The 23,143-nt window shown below is 43.9% G+C and overlaps 2 protein-coding genes across 2 annotated transcripts in view; one reads left to right on the top strand and one right to left on the bottom strand.

Moving 5' to 3' along the window:
* Rmnd1 (required for meiotic nuclear division 1 homolog) overlaps window positions 1-5,394 on the bottom strand; it is a 31,731-nt gene extending 26,337 nt beyond the window's left edge. Inside the window, exon 1 of the mRNA XM_057761537.1 lies at window positions 5,318-5,394. The gene's annotated coding sequence lies outside the window, so the exon portion shown is untranslated. The remainder of the gene's footprint in view (window positions 1-5,317) is intronic.
* Window positions 5,395-5,673: 279 nt separating this feature from the next.
* Window positions 5,674-22,769, top strand: Armt1 (acidic residue methyltransferase 1). The gene is made up of 5 exons (XM_057761872.1): window positions 5,674-5,771; window positions 7,895-8,000; window positions 12,058-12,302; window positions 18,387-18,549; window positions 21,147-22,769. The coding sequence occupies exons 1-5, from the start codon at window positions 5,731-5,733 to the stop codon at window positions 21,909-21,911; spliced, it is 1,320 nt and encodes a 439-aa protein (XP_057617855.1). The 5' UTR covers window positions 5,674-5,730; the 3' UTR covers window positions 21,912-22,769.
* Window positions 22,770-23,143: the final 374 nt, after the last annotated feature.

Raw genomic sequence — 23,143 nt, 5'->3', positions numbered from 1 at the left:
GGACACAGATTCAATTTTCAGCACCTACATGGTGGCTCACCACCATCCATTGTGCCCTCTTCTGACACACATGAGGTGCATAAACATACATGCCAGCAACACACTCATAAAAATTGTAAAACAGAAATATTATAACCTAATCATATATATATACATACATATGTATATATGTGTGTGTATATATATATATACACCCATATAGATTACATAAATGGCTAAGATCATAGTTTGGTGGTAGAGTACTTATTTAGGATAAACAAAGTTCTGGTTTACACAATCATGCAAAAAATACACACTCTTTTTTCCCCATTAAGTCATTATTTGGCATCTTTCTGGAAGATTATAAAATCATAAATTTACTCTCAATAACAAAGATGCTAAAAGAAAAAAAGGTATGGAACCTTTTCATTATTTTGTAATATTAAATATTTAAAAAACTGGGTGTGATGGTGCATATCTTTAGAGCCAGTACTAGGGAGGCAGAGGCCGGTGAGTTCAAGTCTGTCATAGATACATATGGAGATCCTCTCTTAAAAACAAAACCAAGCAAAGAAACAAACAAAAACCTCCAAACAAAACCAACATACACACATGTACACACACACACCAACCTGTACTTACATATTCAACTAGTTGGAAGGCAGAGGCAGGCGACCTCTGTGAGTTCAAGGCCAGTCTGGTCTATGATACAAGTTCCAGGACAGTCAGGGCTATAACATGGAGAAAGCTTGTCTAGAAAAACAAAAATCAAACCAAACCAACAAAAAACATCAACTAGCGGAGGCCATAGGTGCATCCAAGGTCAAGTACCCCTGCCATCATATTCTAGCCTTTGGAGAAACTGGGCATTTTTTCCTTTTCATCACAATGCCATGGAAGAGCCCAAACCACACAGCTGAGTACAAGACGCAGAGCAAACAAAAAAGGCTCACTCAGTTCTACAGGAAAGGCTCCCAGAAAGAAGACTGGCTTTTTTTTTTTTTTTTTTTTTTTTTTTAAGGAGGAAGGCGCTATTCACTTTGGGGCTGGGCATAAGGAGTGGTGTCAGGCATATCAGACAAGCAAGCAAATGGGCTGTTACATGTAATCCTCCGTCTTACAATATAAAATAGCACATTTTTAAAAAGCTTACCTACAGTAAGTGACGATAACAATTCTTAAAAATTACATGCCAAAGATACAAGCATTGATCAGAGACTTTATAATTCACATTCCAGCCACGGAAACAGAATATGATGTACAAAGGGTACGTGGTCTTGATAGGGAGGACCTGGGGTCAGGAGTGTGACATACTCAGAGGTGACATTTACAATGGTTCATGAAAGGGCAGAGAGCCCAGGAAAGCAAACAGGTCAGGTACACAGTATTCTTTATCTAACAAACAGGATGAGAACAACCAACCCCAGCTGAGAGGTGAGCTGCAGGAGATGGAAGAAAGTGGCCGGATACTACATGACACGTTAAATGATCCTACGGGCTCCACAGGGTTTGAAATAAGGGAATTGCGCAGTCAGGTGTGTGATTCAGAAACATGTCTCCGCTAATGATGTGAAGGAAGAACCGAGGAAAACTCAGATATGACATTCTAGCACTTCCACACGCTACACGCCGCCCAGGAGACATTTCCCAGAGGGGGAAACTGAGGTCTAGAGGCTGGAGAGATGGCTCAGCGGGTAAACATGTCTGCTGGTAAGCCTGATGGCCCAAGTTCAACACCCCAAACCCACAGGGTAAAGATAATTGGCTCCTGTGGGCCGCCCTCCGACTGACCTCCACATGCTGTGGTGTCTGTGAACTCTCCCCATCTCTAAAGAAAGCGAAGCCGGCCAGGCTTTCCTTATTGCAAGGACCAGATTCTTACCACTATCTTAGTTACCTGTAAAGGAGATTATGTTATTAAAGCTAATTTTATCCACTTTTTTCTTTTATCATTGCATGGTCTAGAAACCTTAAGATCTCCCTGGTGTTTCCTCTAAGTGTGGCCCAGGTTTCTGATTTTATACCCGTCACTCCCCCAAACACTGCCCCCCATCTTTCCAGTCCATTCCTTCTCCCTCCCAAAGCCAACAATTCTCCCACCTCGGCAGGACCTACAACTTTCAGCCTTTCCTCCCCTGCTTCGATCTTCACATCCAGGTCTACTCTTACAACCCTCCCATTCCCCATGCATGCCTCCCCTTCCACAGCCGTATGCCTAGCCCCAGTCCTAAAGAACTCCAGCCCCCACACTCTTGCAGCTCACCGTCACGAGGCAGCCAACTAACCATTTCCCATCTCACTCTCCAGCCAGGGCCATTCTCTTCCGCTGGGTCTTCTATGCTGCCCAGGACCCTATCCCTGCTATTTCCTGCAGACTCCCCTCTCCTTGGATCTTCACGTCTCCCCCTTTTTTCTCATTCTCAATGATAACCTTGCTTCCTCTTTTTTTAAATAAAGATTTATATATTTATTATGTATACAGTGTTCTGTACTGCACGTATGCCTGCCATGCTTATGAGCCACCATGTGGTTGCTGGGAATTGAACTCAGGACCACTGGAAGAACAGCCAGTGCTCTTAACATCTGAGCCATCTCTCCAGCCCGCTTCCTCTTTCACTAACAAAACAGAAACAGAAATTCCACAAGATGAGCCCTCAGCAATCATCAGCATGCAACCCATTGCTGTTGTGCCCATTGGTCAACCACCCTCTTCTACAATTTTTGTTATTTATGGATATAAGTGTTTGCCTACACGTATCTGTATATTATGTACATGCCTGGTGCCCATGAAGGTCAGAAGAGGGCATCATTCCTTTGGATATCAGTATTGTGATTTCGCAGAAAATTAGGAAACAACCTACTTCAAGATCCAGCAATACCACTTTTGGGCATATATCTAAAGGATGCTCAATTGTACCACAAGGGCATGCGCTCAACTATGTTGATAGCAGCATTGTCTGTCATAGCCAAAACCTGGAAACAACCTAAATGCCCCCAACCGAAGAATGGATAAGGAAAATGTGAAACATTTACACAGTGGAGTACTACACAGCAGAAAAAAATGACATCATGAATTTTGCAGGAAAATGGATGGATCTAGAAAACATCATTAGTGAGGTAACCTAGACCCAGAAAGACAAATATCACATGCACTCACATAAGTGGCTTTTAGATATAAAGCAAAGAAAACCAGTCTGTAATTCACAATCCCAGAGAACCTAGACAACGAGGAACCTAAGAGAGACATACATGGATCTAATCTACATGGGAAGTATAAAAAGACAAGATCTCCTGAGTAAATTGGGAGCATGGAGACCATGGGAGAGGGTTGGAGGGAAGGGGAGAGGAAAGCAGGGGAGCAGAGAAAAATGTAGAGCTCAAGAAAATCAGTAAGAAAAAAAAAAAAAGAAAAGAAGAGGGCATCCGATCCCCTGGAATTTGCTTCCCACCCCGTTTTCTTTGGCGTCTAGAATATCACACTGACTGTTTTCGTTCCCGGTCTCTTGCTAGTTGCGCATCCATTCAAGAATGAGACACATCAGGACTCAGTCTCTGAGTCAGTTCTGTGCCTGTCAGTCTCTTGGTGACCTTGGCCAACGCCACAGCTTACACATCGTCACTGAGGAGTAGCACATATTTACCTCTAGATGACTTTGCGCATCAAAAATGTAACAAGCTCAACACTGAGCATCCCAACTCTTACACAAAATCACCCGAACCGCACCTTTCCCCATCCACGTGCCAATCCTAGCCCTAAATCTGGAATTCTCTGAACTTTTCTCTTCGGTCCCCACATTCAATCTGTCAGTAAACCCTGCGGGCCTTTTCTGATCAGTACTCTGAAGGGATTCTCCTACCTGTCTTTCCCATTGATTATTATAATAGCTCTTTACCTGCTTATGATGGCTGACCCGTACATGACTAGATTTAGAGTCACCATGGAGACACACCCTTGACTGTGTCTGTGATGGACTTTGTAGAGGAGGTTAACTGGGGCGAGACCCACCTGAAGTGTGGATGGTACCATGCATGGGCACGGTAGAGTACGGTGCCAGCTTAGATCGCCCTGCCTTCTAGTCGAGCAAGGAAGGTGACCAGCTCCTGCCAGCATGCCTAATCCGCTATAATGGACCGTAGCGGAGTGGCAAGCCCCTTCCTTAAGCTGTCTCCCCTTCACACAACTTTTCACAAGAAAGGCGACTGCACACTGGGCCTCCCAACAGCGGACTCTAGCAAAATCCTGAGACCTTAACTAGAACCGTGTCTTTTTCCAGTATAGAATCTGAAGATTGCTTTACATTTACACTAAAGCCAAAGCCCCTAAGATGGCCTCCCAAGCTTGTATGTTCACAGCCTTCTGCATGACTGTAGAGTTCCCAACAGTTCTTGCCTTTGCTTGCTCTGTTCTAGGACCCTGGGCATGTCTGGGTCTTAGTACTTACCCATCCTCAAGCTCTCCTCCCAAGGATTTGCCAGGCTCCCTCCCTAGCCTCCTTCAGCTCTTTTCTTCAGGTCTACAGCTAATGCCCACCCATTCTTTCTCCATTTTCTACGTTCTCATCGCATTTAACATCACCTACATATCTTCTATCTTTATTAATTCATACAATGGTTATGAACTGGGCATTAATGTCCCAGGCATTATGCTAGCTCCTAATCCAGCTGAAAAGGGGCAAAGATCGCTTTACTGGGAATGGCAAACAGCAGATGTGGCAAATCAATATAATGCAAATTAGATAACGACAGTGATATCAGAAAGCAATAACGGCGATTTCTGTCTCTCTCTCTTCAAAATAAGTGTCTGTGTTTGTACCCTTGTGTTCAGCGATAGTAGAGCATTGGTGTCAACTAAATTTTTAAAATCAAACACAAGGCAGCTACCGTTATTAGGCACTTATCTTTAAGAACAATATGCCCGTGTATGCCTAAGGACAGCACTAATTGGGCTCAGCGTTTTATATTTTTCCATTAAGTTGAGAGGGGGACACAGAAGAGGTGTAGGTCTAGGAGTTCGTGGGGAAGACTGGGGGTGGTAGTGGGCATGATCAAAATAATTGCATACATGTATGAGATTCAGGATACTATCAATTAAGAGGGCAGCTGCGTCCCGGTTCGATCCGATGGGCAAAGGGTGCCGACCTTTGGGAGCACATCTTCCAATTTCTAAGCTCAAGGGTGATTTCATGCATCGTGGCGGCTACCACTACGCCCTGATCCCGACGAGGGGTCAGGAGTGTTCTGTCCTAGGTGCTTCGCCTCCCGGCTACCTCCTGCGGCCCCGGCCGAAGCCCACACCTCCTAGCCAACCCCTCGGGCTGGAGAAGCGCGAAGCACTGACCTGTGCGCGGAGAGGAGGACGGCAGAGCCCGCGCGCACGCTCCCGCCGCAGGAGCCTTTGCGGAAACACGCTTCGCCCCGCCCCGCTGCGGCGCAGGCGCATTGCGAGCCCCAGGCCGGGCGGCCGGGACACGTGACAGTCCGACCACGTGACCTCCCCGTGCTCTCCTTTTACCGCTGGGCGGACAGGCGCCTCCGGTCGTCTCGGGCTTCCGGTCGCGTAGCCGGAAGGCTCTTGCGTCCCGTGCTCTGTCCCTGGCCGGGCCACCAAATAAAGTTTTTGAATTCAAAAGCGCATTTTTTTTTCCTCTTTTTTTTTTTTTTCCCTTAAAGCCCCAGCTTTCTCTTTCTGGGCCCGGCGGAGGCGGCGGTTGAACCCAGAGCAACGCCGGCGTGCGGCGCGTGTCGCCAGCCATGGCCGAGTCCCCGGCGTTTCTCTCCGCTCAGGAAGTGGGGTGCGTCTCGCTTTTTCTGTTGCGCACTTCTGAGTTAAAGCCGGGTTGGGGCGGGAGGAAGCTGTGGACGATCGGGGGCGCCCGACCCTGTGATGCTGATAGTTCGAGTCCCGCCTTGGCTGGGAAGAAGCCGGCACGCCGCACTCGCCAGCCTCAGGACCTGCCCTGTAGTTTCTTCCGTGCTGTCGCGTATTGCCAGCGCTTCGGAACCTGAGGCAGGAGGATTGCTGCGAGTTGAGGCCAGCTCGCTCTAGTAATGAGTTCAAGACCACCCGGGGGCACATTAGGGAAAGCCTGCCCAAACTAAACCAGCGAGGAGGCATAACCTTGCGGGGGCTATTTAGGACTCGTGTACTTATGGTTTGGGTCAAACTAATACTGTCTCAAAATTTAAAAATGTCTTAAATGCTTGTGTGTGTTTGTGTGTGTGTCCGTCCGTGTCCGGGTGTGTGAGCACACCGTTATTCTCAGTGGCGGTTAGAGAACAGCTCTGTGGAGTTTGTAGTTTTTCATTTTCCTTTAATCTTCATAGAAGTTCGAGGAATTTAGAACTCAGGCGTCCAGATTTACCTAGTGCCATCTCTCTGGTCCCCAAAATAAATACCGTCAGAGGTTGTTCACTAGTGGAAGCCTACAAGTCTCATATTTACAGTTTTCTTCTACGTACGTGGCGTGGTGGTGAGGAGGGTGATAGAGAAATAAGGCTTTCCAGGCATCTCCAGAAAGGGCTGCCTTAGAAAGTCCACGTGTTGATCATCAGGTCCCTCTCCCCATCTCCTTGGACAGGAGTACTGATGGCTAAACATGTGGTTCTGGTCCTAAGAAGCAGGTTCAGAGTTTCCTGGAGACTCACAGAGTCCAAGGAAGCCTTCTGAAGAAATGCTTATGCGCAATAGTTTAAAAAGCTAGAATAAGGCGCTTGGGTTTGCAGAAAATAATTGATTAAATTCAACAGAGATGAATTTGGGCAGAGAAACTGACCAGCTAAGCCCTGTACCCTATGTTAAAAAGTTAGTGTTTTAGGAGCCAGGCAGAGGGCTCAGCCATCAAGAGCAAGCACTGCTCTTGCACAGGACCCAGGTCTGGTTTCCAGAACCCAGGTCTGGTGGTTCTTAGCTAACTGTAACTCCAGCTCTAGACCTCTGGCCCCGCAGGCCCGTGCACATACCCCCTCCCCACAACTAAAAGTGGTAAGAATGGGATTGCATGTCCTTAAAGAAAAATTATGTAAATCTTGTGTTTTTTTTTTTTTAATGTCGAGTCAAGATGACTTTGTACTTTGATGCAAGAATAGGTTTTCCTCATCTGGATCTTGTTTCATTCTTGACACTTGTGTAAAGTCGCTGCTTCTTCAGCAGGAGGGAGAGAGACTACCATGTACTTATTTGTTTAGGTGGGTAATAGTTCTCTGTGTAGAGAAGGCAGTGAGGAATCCTTTATGGGGAAACTGAAGCAGCTGAGGGTTAGACAGGAGTGAAACAGTCTTTCTCAGTCTTTCTCACTGCTCTGGTGCTCCGGGCCCGAGCACCCGGCGGCTCCTTTACTCCCATTTCCCTTTCCTTCTTTCTAAGTAGATGAAATCCCTCGTGATAGACCTGGAATCAGAGCCTCCTTGAACTTACACATTATTGAAACAGTTACTGATTTAGGAAAAGAAAATGAAAAGAATCGATAGAAAATGATTAAACAGAGTTCTGGGGCAGAACCTGGTGTTATAGTCTGCTTAGCTTCCATGACATTAGAGAGATTTTCAAATTTTCTGTGTCTTTCTGTCCGTCTTTCTCCCTCTCTTCCTCCTTCCTTCCAGACTGGTCTTAAGTGTTCCAGGATGGCCTCAAACTATCGACCCTCCTGCCTCCAGGATCACCGTGGGGCGCCACTGTGTTCTACCTGTGCTAGGGCTCCATTCCCTACACTCCTGCGAGACGTATGCTCTCCCAGCTGAGCTTCATTCGCAGACCCATATCTCTTTATAAAGCAGATAAAACTGGTTTGCCTTTAATATGTATACAAAGAAATTTGAATCCAAGTGAGGTGTTCCAGAAACTTGGGCATGTCTTCTAGTGTTAACGATGCATGTGTGACTTTCCGAGGCCAGTGTCATATGTGACTCTCTTTTCTAGGTCATTTGCATATCTCACAATTAAGGACAGAACACCACAGATCCTAACCAAGGCTATTGATACATTGCATCGACATAAAAGTGAATTTTTTGAAAAACATGGAGAGGTAAGAATTATGTCTCAGCTTTAGTTTTGTGTTACTTCCTGAGAATCACAGCATTCGTGAAAGGTCACAGCTCTCATGCCAGCATTGGCGTCTGGTACATACACCTGCTTTTCTGTGTGTTGAGGTGGGACAGCAGCCTCTGGTTTAAATGTGCTGTGTGCTTACTGCTTAGTCTCACGAAACGTTTATGGACCCCTCGTCTTGTTTTCTGTTGTAAATGAATTGCTGACCTCTCTGAAGAGAAGCCTTTTTAGGTGTCAGACCTAGCTGTGTTACAGGACTTGCTTTTCTAACCTGAGATCTTGATCAAGTGTGGTGTGAATTATGATTGATTGATGCTCAGTGTGATTAAAAGATTTGCTGATTGGAATAGAATAAGACTTTAAAAGCCACCTTTTCTGTTCAATCAACGGGTGAGGAAAAAGCCTAAATAATTACGTTATTGTCAATCAACGCCTTTAAACCTATGACTCCAGTAATCTTTAGATTGCTCAGTGTGCTGTAGACGGCTGCATGGACTACACCTGCTCCAGCTTCTTTTCCTTCCTTCCCATCTTTCTCTTTTGAGACAGGTTTTGAGTTGCTAAAGGTCTTGAATGCTTGGATTACAGGTGTGGGCCACCACATACAAATTATACACTACTGGAGAATGAATTTGGGGTCCCTCCCCTCCTTTTCACCCAAGACCTCTGCATGCTAGGCAAGTGCTATACCAACTGAGCTGCATGCCAGGGCCTGTGCATTTCTTGAACGTGTTGAGCAGTGGTTAGTGACTTCTTTCTTCCTTCCTTCCTTCCTTCCTTCCTTCCTTCCTTCCTTCCTTCCTTCCTTCCTTCCTTTCTTTCTTTCTTTCTTTCTTTCTTTCTTTCTTTCTTTCTTGACTGAGCTGAAATGGAACAAAGCTGTACACAGGGATTTTGAGTGTGTAGAATTATCTTCTTTTTTTAAAAAAATCATCTATTTTATGTGTATGGGTGCTTGGTCTCTTGTATGTTTGTACCACATACATGCTGTGGTCATGAAGGTCAAAAGAGGGTATCACATCCCCACCCAGGAACTGGTATTACAGATGGTTCCATGTGGGTGATGGAACCAAACCCAGGTGCTCAGTAGCAGCAGTGAGCACCCTTAACATCTGAACCACCTTTCCGGCCCCAGTGTTGTATTCTTTCCAAATAAATTCTGGAGTAATACAGGATCATCTTTTTTTTTCCCCCTCTCTTCTTGAGACTATTTAATTTAGGCTGGCCTTGAACTTGGATTCTTCTGCCTCTGTTTTTTGGATAGGGCTAGAGGCTTATACCACTATACATACCCCACTGCCTGTTATTCTTTATTGCTGACATCCAGCTCATCTTGGACACTAACATTTGAGTAGATGAATTTTGTAAACTGAGGCTGCTTGTTCATTCCTGCCTGCCCAGACCTGAATCATATTAATTACAACACTGCTTGGTCTATTAGCTCAGACTTCTTTTTAACTAACTCTTACATCTCAAATCAACTCATTCCATTAATTAGTGTATCATCACAAGGCTGTGGCTTACTGACAAGGTTCTGAAACATCTTTCTCCTTCGACAGCTACAAGGTGTCTCCCTGACTCCGCCTACTCTCTCTCTGTATCTCTGTTTGGATTTCCTGCCAGGCTTTACTCTGCTAAGCCATTGACTGAAACAGTTTTATTAACCAATGGTAATAAAACATATTCATAGCATTCAGAGGGGAATCCCACATCATGTTCCCAGTGTTTTATCCTGTACATGCATCTTCATTTTGGTGGGTGTGCATATTTATTTAAGCATAAATGAACCAAATTTAAGTACTTTGCTTGAATATTGACATCTTTACTTAGCACACATTACCTTAAGTCTTTGGCCCATGTGCTCATTGTGAGAGGTGGCTGTTCTGGTTAAGCCTGAGAAAGCATGGTCTGTTGTTGATGTAACCCTGTTCCATTTCACTGTGCTGGGATCAGCACAGTCTTAAAGCACTGCATGAATAGAGTCAGCTCTTGGTGGTCTTCCTGTCAACTCTTCAGGGAGCCCATACTTTTAGACTCTTCTTTGACTCTGTGAGCAATGCTATGTTCTCAAGGGAATCATGTTCCCCATTTGATTCTCAAAGCCCACCCCCTAGACTACCTGGTTGGGTAGATGCTGAGACTCTTGGGAATGGCACCAGGCCATCTGTCTCTGACTCTGAACATAGTGTTTGGTACACACAGGACTCAGAAAAATGTTTGAACTGAAATGAAACAAAATAAGAAACAGAAATTGATGTTGTAGGATATTTGTTTATGCAAAGATGTATTGTTTTAACTATGCAAAGATATGTTGTATTTGTTTATGTTGTGGAATATTTGCTTAACTATGTAAAGATGTGTTGCAGTTGTTTATGTTGTGGAATATTTGCTTAACTATGTAAAGATGTGTTGTAGTTGTTTATGTTGCAGAATCTTTGTTTAACTATTTAACGATGTGTTGCTGTTTTACCTTGCCTGCCTAAAGCACCTGATCGGTCTAATAAAAAGCTGAAGGCCAATAGCAAGGGAGGAGGCGTAGTTGGACTTTTTCCATCCCACCTGCCAGCTCACAAATAACCACACCGAGACTTCTTACTATAAAAGCTCGGCTAATGGCTTAGACTTGTTCCTAACTAGCTCTTATATCTTGAATTGCCTTATTTTTATTAATTTACTGTCTGTCTTGGGCTTTATTATCTTTACTCCGTATTGCCCTGCTCTTTTCCTGCTTTCTTCACTCTGGTTGGCAAATCTCTAGGTCTCCTTTCTTCTTAGTGTTCTCTCTGCCCTGAAAAATCCTGCCTAGCTATTGGCCACTTAGCTTTTTATTAAACCAATCATAATGACATATTTTCACACAGTGTACAAAATATTCCACAACAATGATGCTTATAGTCTTATACAAATCTCAGCTGGGGCCCAGGTTTGGTGGTGCATGTCTTTAATCCCAGTGATTGGAAGGCAGAGGCAGGTTGATCTCTGTGAGTTCAAAGCTAGTCTGGTCACATGAATTTCAGTTCAGCCAGAGCTACACAATGAGACCCTGTCCCCAAGCAAACAAACAAAATCTCAATAAACTTGTCCTTAACTAATCAGTTCAAATTAGCAACCTTAGAGACTTGCAGGTGGCAAGTTCCTCCTTAGTAAGGGATGATGTGCTGGAGAGATGGCTCACTGATGAGGACCACTTGCTCCTTAATCATGAGGAACAGATCCTACGTGATAAAACAAAAAAGATCTGGTTGTGGGTGTAGCATAGTGGTTGATTGCCAAGCATGCATGAAGTACTGGCTTCCATTCTGAGCAGTGAGGATGGACTGGCAAGGAGACAGAACCGAAGCAGTGGGGCTTCCTAATAATGATACTGTAGAAACCCTCGGTCGAGCTTGATTATTTTTCCTCTATGTAATCCAGGCTGGCCTCAAACTCTCTATACAACCATGCTTGGTCTTGGTCCTTGTGCCTCAGCCTCACAAGTACTGGAATTACGGGAGTGCCTACTTCCTGCTTCAACTGTCTTGATTTCCACAGGACATGCATCTTGCTGGTGTAGCATTAGAGCACTGTATTGTGATCCCATCTTGTGTCTCCTCTCTGATGGGTCACAGGGTCAAGGCATCTGTCACTGACTTGGGACTTAGTAGGGAGCAAGGATATAGACTGGAGAGCTGCAGGGGGTCGGGGGTGGCTCAGGGAATTCAAGTTTCTTTTCTAGTTCTGTCAGTGGAAGGCGTGCGAGTGGGAAGCTGCTGGTAGTGGTTCCCTTCCCTCGGTCCGCTGCTCAGCCTTCTAAAAATGCCCAGAGGCCAGATCTTAGAAAATAAGAGTTTAAGTCATGCCAAGGCCAAGATCATATAAAAGGCAAAATGTAATGTCTCTAAGATCATATAAAAGGCAAAATTCAGGTTTAAAATGCCGTGTTTTTCTTTCTTCACTTTAGGTCTGTAAAGATATGCTACTCTCAAGAAATATGCATAGATGTGTGCACCCACAAACACAGCCAAACTTTCTCATTGTCCCTTGTGCTTTCACAGGAAGGAGTGGAGGCTGAAAAGAAAGCCATCTCTCTTCTTTCTAAATTACGGAATGAATTACAGACAGATAAGCCAATTATCCCCTTGGTTGATAATTGTGTTGACACTGACATATGGAATCAGTACCTGGAATATCAGCGGAGTCTGTTAAATGAAAGCGACGGGGAGCCTCGCTGGTTCTTCTCACCCTGGTTGTTTGTCGAGTGCTACATGTATCGGAGGATTCACGAAGCCATCATCCAGAGGCAAGTTTACAGCTATTGGATAACAAGTGTTTAGTAATTGATGATTATTTTTGAATAGTTGAGCAGGGGCCAGAAAAATGGCTGAGCAGGTAAATGAGCTTGCTGCCAAAAGTGAGGGACCCACATAGTGGAAGGGGAGAACTGACTTCTGAAAGTTGTCCTCTGGTCTGTCTTTCATAGGTGTGCCTCGTTGTGTGCACCCCTCAATAAATGACTTCCATCGGCATGCCACATCAGGTGTGCGCCCCTCAATAAATGACTTCATAGGTGTGCCATGCCATTTGTACACCCCTCAATAAATAAGTATAAAGAAAATAATCCAGCAGATAGTAAGGATAATGTTTGGACATTTCCACAAATGATTGAATAATATGATCTTAGTAAAGATTTTGTGTCTGTGTGTGTATGAGCATCCATGCCATGCATGCGTGTGGAGTCAGAAGACAGCTCATAGGAATCAGTTCTGTCCTTCCGCCTTCACACCCAGCCTTAAAAATTCTTACAAAAGACCTCCACAGTAAAAACAGATTTTACTGAGTAAAAAAAAAATTGTTAATTTGAAATGATTGCATAAAACAATTTAAGATGAATTTGTGTGTCGTGGTGCATGCCTTTAATCACAACACTTAAGGGGCAGAGGCAGGTGAATCTCTGTAAGTTCAAGGCCAACCTGGTCTACATAATGAGTTCCAGCATAAAACAATTTAAGATGAATTTGTGTGTCGTGGTGCATGCCTTTAATCACAACACTTAAGGGGCAGAGGCAGGTGAATCTCTGTAAGTTCAAGGCCAACCTGGTCTACATAATGAGTTCCAGCCAGGGCTGCATAGTTGAGACTTTTTTTTTTTTAATTAAAGTAGAACAAAGAAAGCAAATGCTTTATTTATAACAAGAATGTGCGTAGTCACTTTTCTCATTGTTGTGGCTGGGCACTTGCAGGAAGCAACTTACGAGGAGGGCAATACCAGCTGCAGGGCAAAAGCATGCGTCTGCTCATGCCAGGAAGGTGTGCGGCATGAGCGGGCAGTGCGGGCAGCTGGGCACATCTGTAGGCAGGAGCAGGGCCTTTTCCTGCAGCACATTTAGGCTGGGTCTGCCCAGCTCAGTTGACCCGATGTTGATAATCTCTCAGGGACTTGTCCAGAGAGCTGCCTCCAAGGTCAATAGAAGTCATTACAAATAACATATCAGAACTTATTCCATGTGAGGAACCACCAAAATAGGGACTCTTGTCACAAACTGTCTTAATCTTTGTTTTCTTTTTGTTTTAAAGAGTTATGCATGTTTTTATATGCAGTACTTCCAAGCATATGCATATTTATATGTGTCTATATACAACATGTGTGTATATGCACTACTTGTGTGTTTGTGTGTGTTTATATGCACTATTTGCATGTGTATGTGTGTATATCACTGCCTGTATGTGTGTACGCATTGCTTGTGTGTGTATGTACTACTTTCTTATGTATGTGTGTGCATTACTTAAGTGTGTGTGTGTGTGTACTACTTGAGCATATATTTGTGTGCTTACTACTTGAGTATGTGTGTGTATGCACTACTTGTGTGTATTTGTGTATAGGTGTGTGTATACACTACTTTGTATGTGTGCACTAGAGTATATATGTGCATATGTACTACTTGAGTGTGTAGGTGTGTGCTTGCACTACTTGAGTGTGTAGGTGTGTTATACACTACTTGTGTGTATATGTGTATGTGCTTACTACTTGAGTGTATATGTGTGTATGCACTACTTGAGTGTGTAGGTGTGTTATACACTACTTGTGTGTATATGTGTATGTGCTTACTACTTGAGTGTATATGTGTGTATGCACTACTTGAGTGTGTAGGTGTGTTATACACTACTTATGTGTATATGTGTATGTGCTTACTACTTGAATGTATGTGTGTGTATGCACTACTTGAGTGTGTAGGTGTGTTATACACGACTTGTGTGTATATGTGTATGTGCTTACTACTTGAGTGTGTAGGTGTGTGCTTGCACTACTTGCACACTGGTGCCAGCTCAGTCTGGAGAGTGTCAGATTCTCTGGAACTAGAGTGGGTGCTGGGAGCAGAACCTGGGTCCTCTGGAAGAACAGAAGTGCTCTTAAACACTGTATTTCTCCAGCCCTAGTATTCTGTTTTTAATGACTAGAGAAAAGTCTAAATGCTACATATTCCAAAAAAATCCTTTCATAGATCACTTATTCTGTTTACTTTTTCTTAAGAAATCCTGACGTGCATCTGGTTCGCGGTGCAGAAGAAGAGGCGATGGGAATTGTCCTTTTATTTTTTAGGTTCCAAAAATACAAGTTTGATGTAAGAGGAATCCTTTAGTACCTGTTTCTAAACACAGTACAGAATGTTCAAAGTGTAGATTACAGCTCACGCTGTAATTGTAGCTCTTGGGAAACTGAGGCAAGAAGAATGTGTGTTTGAGTACAGCCTGGGTTATATAGTACGTTCAGTCTATTCTTGACTCGGAAACCCTGTTGAAGGAAAGAAAAGAAAAAGAAGAAAGGAAGGAAGAAATGAATGAATCAAGTCAATACTAATTATAAAATAAATTTATTTTAGGAAATAATATAACTTTCAGTCTAGGATGTTTTTCCTTTCTTAATTTTTATATTTTCAAACATAGGAATTTGTTGTTTTTGCCAAACAGATACATTCTAGAACTCTGTTTTGTCTTTCAGAGACAACTACCTGACCTGTGTTAGCTTTGCCTACTTTCAGGTTATTTATTGATTGAGGATATACACATCTTTCCCCCATCTTGAGACATGGTCTCATCATCCTTGAACTCACATAGCCCAGGCTGGCTTCAAAATAACCGTCTTCCTGTCTCAGTCTCTCAAATGCTGGAGTCACAAGTGTGTACCACCACACCTGGCTCCTAAGTTTCCTTTAAATAAAATAGTATGATATATATTTATGACAGGCTTCCTTCACTGACTGTTGCATTGGTGCGATTTATCCAGTATGGGAATTTTATGAAGAACAAAGCTACAAACATTTTTATATATGTGTATATATATGCATTAAAAATAATTTTCTTAATTATATATATACATATATGTGCATATATCTATATGTTTATAATAATCTAACTTTATTTTATGTGCATTGGTGTTAAGGTATCAGATCTCCTGAAACTGGAGTTGGAGACAGTTGTAAGTTACCATGTGAGAGTTGGGAATTGAACCCAGGTCCTCTGGAAGAACAGCCAGGGCTCTTAACTGCTAAGCCATCTCTTCTGCACCCAACATGGATATTTTTTAAAGATACATTTTATTTTATTTGTGTGTATGTGTGTTTTGTCTGCATGTACGCCTATGCACCATTTGGGTAGCTAGTGCTGCTCACAGAGGCCAGAAGAAGGCTTTAGATCAGATCCCCTTGACCTGGAGTCACAGATAGTTAGGAGCTGCCATGTGGGTGCTCAGAATTGAATCTGGGTTCTCTGGAGAAGTAACTAGTGCTCTTAACCACTGAGTCCATCTTTCTGCATATTCCAACATGTTTCTGATGAACATACACGTGTGTTTCCATTAGGACTATATGTACATGTATTGACTCAGAGCATGTGCCCATATACAGCATCACTAGATTCTGAAGTAATGATGTTCTAAAATGAGAAACCATACATATCTATGTGACATTTGCTCTCTGAACCATAAGCAATAATGTATGTTCATACATGAGCTGTGACTTTAATGAATGACTGTTAATTTAAAAACGTGACTATGGGTTGCCAGACTTTTCTGTGGAGGGTTAGAGAGTGTTTAGCTTTGTGACTAAATGGTCTCTGTCATAGGGACACAACCTTGCCACCGTGATGTGCTAGCAGCCATGGTGCACGGGTCATCAAGTGCTGTAGTTACAACCTGGGTTGCCGACACTGAGCTTCCCGTTCAGTGGGGCACAGAATGTGGCACACCCCGCTTCCTCCTTCTCTCCCTTCCTTTTCTGTTAAGACGGGGCTGGCTGCCTAGAAATCATTATGACTCCCAGGTTGTCCCCAGACTCAAGGGAATCCTCCTGACTCAGCCTTCTAAGCACATGGACATAGGCTACTACTGCTTCTCTGCTTCACTGTTAGCAATTCTTGGTTTGTGGGTCAGATCGAACAGGTCTCAGCGGGGTCTGTGGACTCTGGTTAGCAGTCCCTTCCATTTGAACTTGTATCCAAATGGCCTCTGTCCTTCTAAATCACCTTGAGGGACTGACTGATTTCAATAACACTGTCATTCCTAAAAAATATGTTTAAATTCTTTAAATTTATTCCAGAGCCCATTTCTAGTCCTTAAAAAGGAAAATTAGCTTTGTTATTTTTGAGTCACTCCTTAAGTTTGTTGATCAAATGTTTTTACTCAGCTTGTTTGTGGTCTATTCTACTGATATTACTGAACGATTTTTTTCTTTTTTGGAGACAGGGTTTCTCTGTGTAGTCCTGGCTGGCCTGGAACTCACTCTGTAGACCAGGTTGACCTCAGACTCACAGAGATCCACCTGCCTCTGCCTCTCAAGCGCTGGGATTAAAGGTGTGCACCACCACCGCCCAGCCACCGAGTGACTTGCCTGTTGCTGAAAGTACTCTGTGGAGAGGTCGGGGGTCACTGACAGGGTGTTTAATAATATGCCACAGGTTCGGAAGAGGGTTCCCAGAGAGGAGCTGCAGGGCGCTCTGGCAGTGACAGCACCCTTGGAATACAGGTCAGAAGGAGCAGCCTTCCCCTGGTACGTCATTTAAAACATAGTCTTGCCTGGTGCCATGGCTTATGCCTGTAATCCCAGCACTCTGAAAATTGAAGCAGGAGGATTGCCTTGAGTTCTAGGCCAGCCTAGGATACAGAGTGGGAACCTGTCTCAAAAATACAGCAAGTCAGGCAGTGGTGGCGCACACCTTTAATCCAATACTTGAGAGGTAGAGGCAGGCGGATCTCTGAGTTCGAGGCCAGCCTGGTCTACAAAGCGATTCCAGGACAGCCAGAACTGTTATATAGAGAAACTCGGTTTCGAAAAAAAAACCCTCCCCCGCCAAACAAACAAACAAAAAACGTCATTACAGAAAGCCCTATGTAATTTTTAACTTAACGTGGATGGCCTATGAAGAATGTTGTTAATTGCAAACATCAGCTAATCAGGATGTCTTTTCAATTCCTGAACAGCAATCATTTTCGTACTTATATCTTGTTAGTTATTTCCTCACATAACTTCTCATGAAGCTGACAGAGCCACAACACAAACCTCACCTTTGACCAGAAGTAACCGGGGAGTAAAATTTGCCACACTCCAAATGTGCGTAAATGACCGCGTGCCGTCTGCTAGTGCGTACAAGAGTATTCGTTGTGCTTTCCTTCAGTGCTCTGCTCCAGCTGTCTGGGGATGACTGCAGCATTCAGGGGTGTGCTTACTATCAGGAGCCCTCCACGTAGGGTGTAAAAGGATCCAACAGCCGGGCGGTGGTGGCTCACGCCTTTAATCCCAGCACTCGGGAGGCAGAGGCAGGCGGATCTCTGTGAGTTCGAGACCAGCCTGGTCTACAAGAGCTAGTTCCAGGACAGGCTCCAAAACCACAGAGAAACCCTGTCTCGAAAAAAAAAAAAAAAAAAAAAAAAGGATCCAACAGTTACCTTGTAATCTCGTTTCCTGCTCCCGTTTGTGTCTGCTGGGTAAATGATTGTGGACACAGTCACTATAATTGCTAGCTAGTTCTAGTAAAATAGTTTGAGGAGTTTGAATTTTGTTTTATTTTCTTTGAGATAAGCTCTCACTATGAAACCCTGGTTGGCCTGGAATTTGCTCTGCACACCAGGCTAGCCTTGAACTCAGATCTCAACCTGCCTTTGCCTCTGATGTACCAGGATTAAAGGTGTGCACCAGCAGCCATGCCGGCCCAGAGATTTATTTTTGTATGACTGAATTTGTTGGTGCTGTCTACTATCTGTGTTTGCTGGTTGTCAAGGAGGTAATGTGTTCTTCCCGCTAGGGAACTGCGTCACCCAGGTGAGGCTTTGTCGTTTGTTTTTCAAAGGGAAGGACTCACATAAATGCTTCCCGCATGTTCCCTCCCACCTCAGCCCTCCCATCCACGACTTCGATGTGTTTAAAGAAAGCAAAGAGGAGAACTTCTTTGAGTCACAGGAGTCAATTGACGCCCTGTGTCTGCACTTGCAGCAACTGAGACCAGCCCGAGACCTCAGTGAAGACCGGCGGAAGGAGGAGTTTCTTAGACTTCTGCAGGTATCTGGATGGTTTTCATGTTCAGCCTGCAAACAGTGCTGTGGGCGTTAGTTTATACAAATGTCTATTAGTTTGTGCAGATATTTATACATCAGTGACACCTGTATCATGATTATGGTTTGGCTACTTTTCTTTCTTTTACTTGGTGTTTTGTCTGAACTGTCCTTTATGTTAGCCTGAGATTTAAAAAGAAAGAGAACACTGCACGTCAGCTCATTCCTTCCTGCAGCTCACTCTGTCGGGAGAATGAGCTTTGTCCCAGAAGTAGACCAGACCCTAAAGGGAAAGGAGGTGCTGTCTGCCGGCTCTGACTCAGGTGCTGTCCACACGGCTCCTGTTCCCCTAGGGAAGGCCAGAGTTGTCTTCTCATATTGCCACCATGAGCAAGCCATTGGTGTCCCAAGAGAAGTCGGAAGTTGTTTTAGTCCACAGGGAGCAGCCGTCTGTTCCAAAGCGTATAGCCCTATGACTGCTCACACAAATAATTTTGGACCTATTATGCCAAGCGCTTTCCTAGACACAGCAGCCATAATTTTCTTTGTTTCATGTTTTGAGACAGAGTCTCACTCTGTAGCCCAGAATGGTAATTCATGTAGTGCAGATGAGCCTGAAACTCCACGCAGCGGTCCTCCTGCCTCATTGAGTGCTGGAATTACATGTGGGAGTTGCCACTCCCGGCCTAGGACTTGGTGACTTAGCTGGGATGAAGGGCGTGTGCAAGCCCCAAGGCCTCATCTCAGCGGGAGACACTGTAGCCACTGAGCCACTGTACAAGTGATCTTTGCAAACTGTAGGGAAGGTGCCCTGGACACGTTGGTTTTACATTTATTTATGCGGTGCGTGCTTACCACAGTGTGCACGTGGAGGTCAGAGAACAAATTGCAGAGCTTGTCTCTCCTCCTACCGGGTGAGTTCTAGGGACTAAATCAAGGTCATCAGGCTTGGTGGCAAAAGCTGTTACCTCCTGGGCCATCTTACCAGCCCCATTTTAGGTTTTATTTTAGCATTATGCCTTTAAAAAAAATCATCAATTGATCTTTTTTTAAAAACAATGATGCACGTGGTTGAAAATGTGTCATCTCAATTTTAGTTTTTCATTTCATTTATTTATTAATTGAGACAGGGCCTTTTGTGCTGCTCATCTGGCCTTGGACCCCTTGGTGTAGATTTTTATTTTGAATGTAGACGTTATTTTGTTTGAGCCTCCTCAGGTAGCTGGGAATATGCCACATGCCACCAGACTGAGGCACTTTCCTAATTTTAAAAATTGTAGCCAGCATGGTGGTGGTGCACACCTTTAATCCCAGCATTTGGAAGGCAGAGGCAGGAGGATCTTTGTAAATTCAAGGTCAGCCAGGACTGTATAGTGAAAACCTATTTCAAAATGTGTGTTTCAGAATATATATATGACAGTGGAGTCTCTCTGGGATAAATTTATTTTGTGTATGTGTGAATGAGTGAGTGTATATAATATACTATGTTATGCAATAGCACCAGATTGCTCAGAGCTGGAGTTAGGTGTCTGTGGACTCTGGGTTTGTTATGTGAGTGCTGGGAATTGAACTTGGGTCCTCATGATTGCACAGCCAGTGCTCTTAGCTACTGAGCCATCCCTGTAGCCCCTTGGGTAATTTTTTAAACAAAGTTTTATTGGAGTACAATTAACATTTTTATGTTGGCTGTGGTAACTTTGCTTCCTAATCGCTAGAGCTGGTGGTTATTACAGAGACCCTGTGGCCCATGGCCTTTTTTGTGGCTATGCTGGGGTTACGCTCAGGCCCTTAAATATGCTAGGCAAGTGCTGTGACCCTGAGCTCCACCCCGTTGAATGCTTCTATAGTCAACACTGTGGTGCACTATGACAAGCATTCCGCAGTCCTCAGGAGGGCAGAGGGCTCTGTTCTCATTCCTTTGCAGAACCTGAACCTTAGGGACATGAATTGCTGGTGATCTGTAATCGAAGATGTTGGAGTTTGAACACAGGTCTGACTCTGAGCCTTCAGTCCTAGACATGGGATTTTTTAGCTTAAAAACAGGATTACATATCATTTTCTAAAAATTAGCATCAAGCATTACTTCAGTATACAGCTAAATAATAAGCAAATGACTGTATAGGGCCTGTGGTTAACTTCACCTGTCATAGGGTTGGGTCTGGAGACATTGCTCCATCCAGTTTCCGTTAGCAAGCAAATGGAGGAGCTCGTTTCAGACATGCCCTCCTCCTAAGGTCACCAGTCATTCTCGGACATGCCCTCCTGTGGTTGTACAATCGGTACAAAGAAGCAGTGCGTTTTGGAGATGTGGAGAAGAAAAGGACTTTGCTTTTCCTCTTTATTTCACAGCATCTGATGGCATTTTAATATCTTTGTATTTGAGTATATTGCTTAAAATTTTCATATATTCACTAAAATATCACTGTTTTACCTTAGTACAGGATCACATAAATACATTCTGTGCCATTGGAGAAAATGTAGATTTAGTGGACATTTTAGGAATTTTGTAAAGATACTATGAATGTTTTGGGTGCCTTCCTGTACAGTAGAGTTTTTCTTGGTTATGTAAAAGAGTAATGGCCTTTTTTCCCCTTTCCATTTCAGATCTCCCTCTGGGGGAATAAGTGTGACTTGTCTCTGTCAGGTGGAGAAAGCAGTTCCCAGAAGACCAATGTCATCAACTCTTTGGAAGGCCTGAAACCATTCATTCTGATAGATGACACAGAATCTCTTTGGACATTGCTCAGTAAATGCAAGAAAACAGCAGAAACATCCGTAGTTAGAGTAGACATTGTTCTGGATAATTCTGGCTTTGAACTTGTTACAGATCTAGTATTCGGTGACTTCTTATTATCCTCTGAGTTAGCTACTGAGATTCATTTTCACGGGAAAACTATCCCGTGGTTTGTGTCTGACGTTACTGTGCATGACTTTAATTGGACGGTTGAACACGTGAGGAGTAGTTACCACAAGTCCGCGTCTGCCTGTGGTGCTGACTGGGCAGACCATGTTAGGATGGGCAGATGGACTTACCACGATCATATATTTTGGACTCTGCCTCACCCATATTGTGCGATGCCCCAGGTCGCCCCTGATTTGTATACTGAACTACAAAAGGCATGCCTTGTTTTATTCAAGGGGGATTTGAATTATAGGAAGCTGATGAGTGACAGGAAGTGGGAGTTTACCACTCCATTCCATCAGGCCCTGTGTGGCTTCCACCCTGCACCTCTGTGTAGCATAAGAACATTAAAGGCTGAGCTGCAGGTGGGTCTCCAACCCGGACAGGCCGAGCAGCTCATGGCGTCTGATCCCCACTGGCTGACCACTGGCAAGTATGGGATATTTCAGTTCGATGGTCCCGTTTGACTGTGCGCAGGAATTCCCAGCTAATCTCCTTTCAGCCCCAGAAAAGCAGTGCATGGATCTAGTCCTGCTTTTCATCAGCCGCGGGCAGCCCCATTTCTCAGCTTCTGTGCCACCTTACACGGTAGATGGTGGAACAGTTTCCCTGCTGCTGTGTTTGGGAAGACAGGTCTTTAAGCTAGTTACACTCTGCTGGAATTTTAACCACTATTTCAAGTTAAATGCATATGTTTAAGTGGTTTTTAATGAACTCATTTTTAATTGCAAAGAATGCAAAATAAAAGTGAATTCTCTTTTTAAGTTTGTTAACCTTGTTTTTTCCTTCCTTAAATAGAATGATTATTTAATATTCTAAGAAGACTAAATATTATTTAACTTAGTTTTGGCTTTTGCATTAATGGCCTAATGAGCATATGCCTTGTGACAGCCCTGCAGGGTGGCATGTCGTGCTGCTCGAACACAGGCAGAATTACCTCAGACCCACTAACGCACACTGTCCTGCATGTGTCCAAGGTTTAAAGCCTGTTTCCTTGCCTGTCTTGTCTGGGATGTGGGTCAGAGCACAAACTGGACATTGTGAAGCAGCAGTGTCTGACAAAGGACAAGTCCAGCCTTCCTGTTCTCAGATTTCCATGCGGAAGTCACCACACAGGTGTCCAGAGAGCACAGCTTCCGTCTGCAGTAGCACAAGAGTGTGTCAGGTGGAAAAGCTTGTTTTGCATTCTTTTAGATACTGCCATTCCAAGCCCATTCTTTATATTACACTTGTATTGTTCCTGACCTTAGCTGCCAGAGTCTGCAAGTTCATGCTACTTTGTTTTGAAACAAATTGGAAACAAACCAGGAAATGTTTTTGTGTACTGGAATAATAAATGAATTTTACTGAGAAATATCACTAGTTTTGCTTTCTTTCCAGACAGGTGAAAAGGAGATTGACAATCAGATCTGCATTGTATACACAGTGTGTATTTTGACTGTTACCTAAAGCTGTTGTGAGATTGTGTGATGTAAATGAAGTTAGACCCTGCTCTTGCTCAGTCTTGGGATTCTTTCAAGATGTTTAAAGCCATCTGGGGTGTGCTGCTTCCTGCTCATAGGTCGGTTTTAAGCATCAAGTCATTGAAATGCTCAGTAAGTTGTAACTGCAGAACCTGATGTTCAGAATGAGATGTTTTGACGGGCTTCATGGCAGTGACCTGAGCGGTCATACACCACACTTTGCGTTCGCTGTTCTG

This window comes from Chionomys nivalis, chromosome 2 (genome assembly GCF_950005125.1).
Source record: "Chionomys nivalis chromosome 2, mChiNiv1.1, whole genome shotgun sequence".
Classification (NCBI taxonomy): Eukaryota; Metazoa; Chordata; class Mammalia; order Rodentia; family Cricetidae; genus Chionomys; species Chionomys nivalis.
This window is presented reverse-complemented; position numbering and strand designations above follow the sequence as displayed.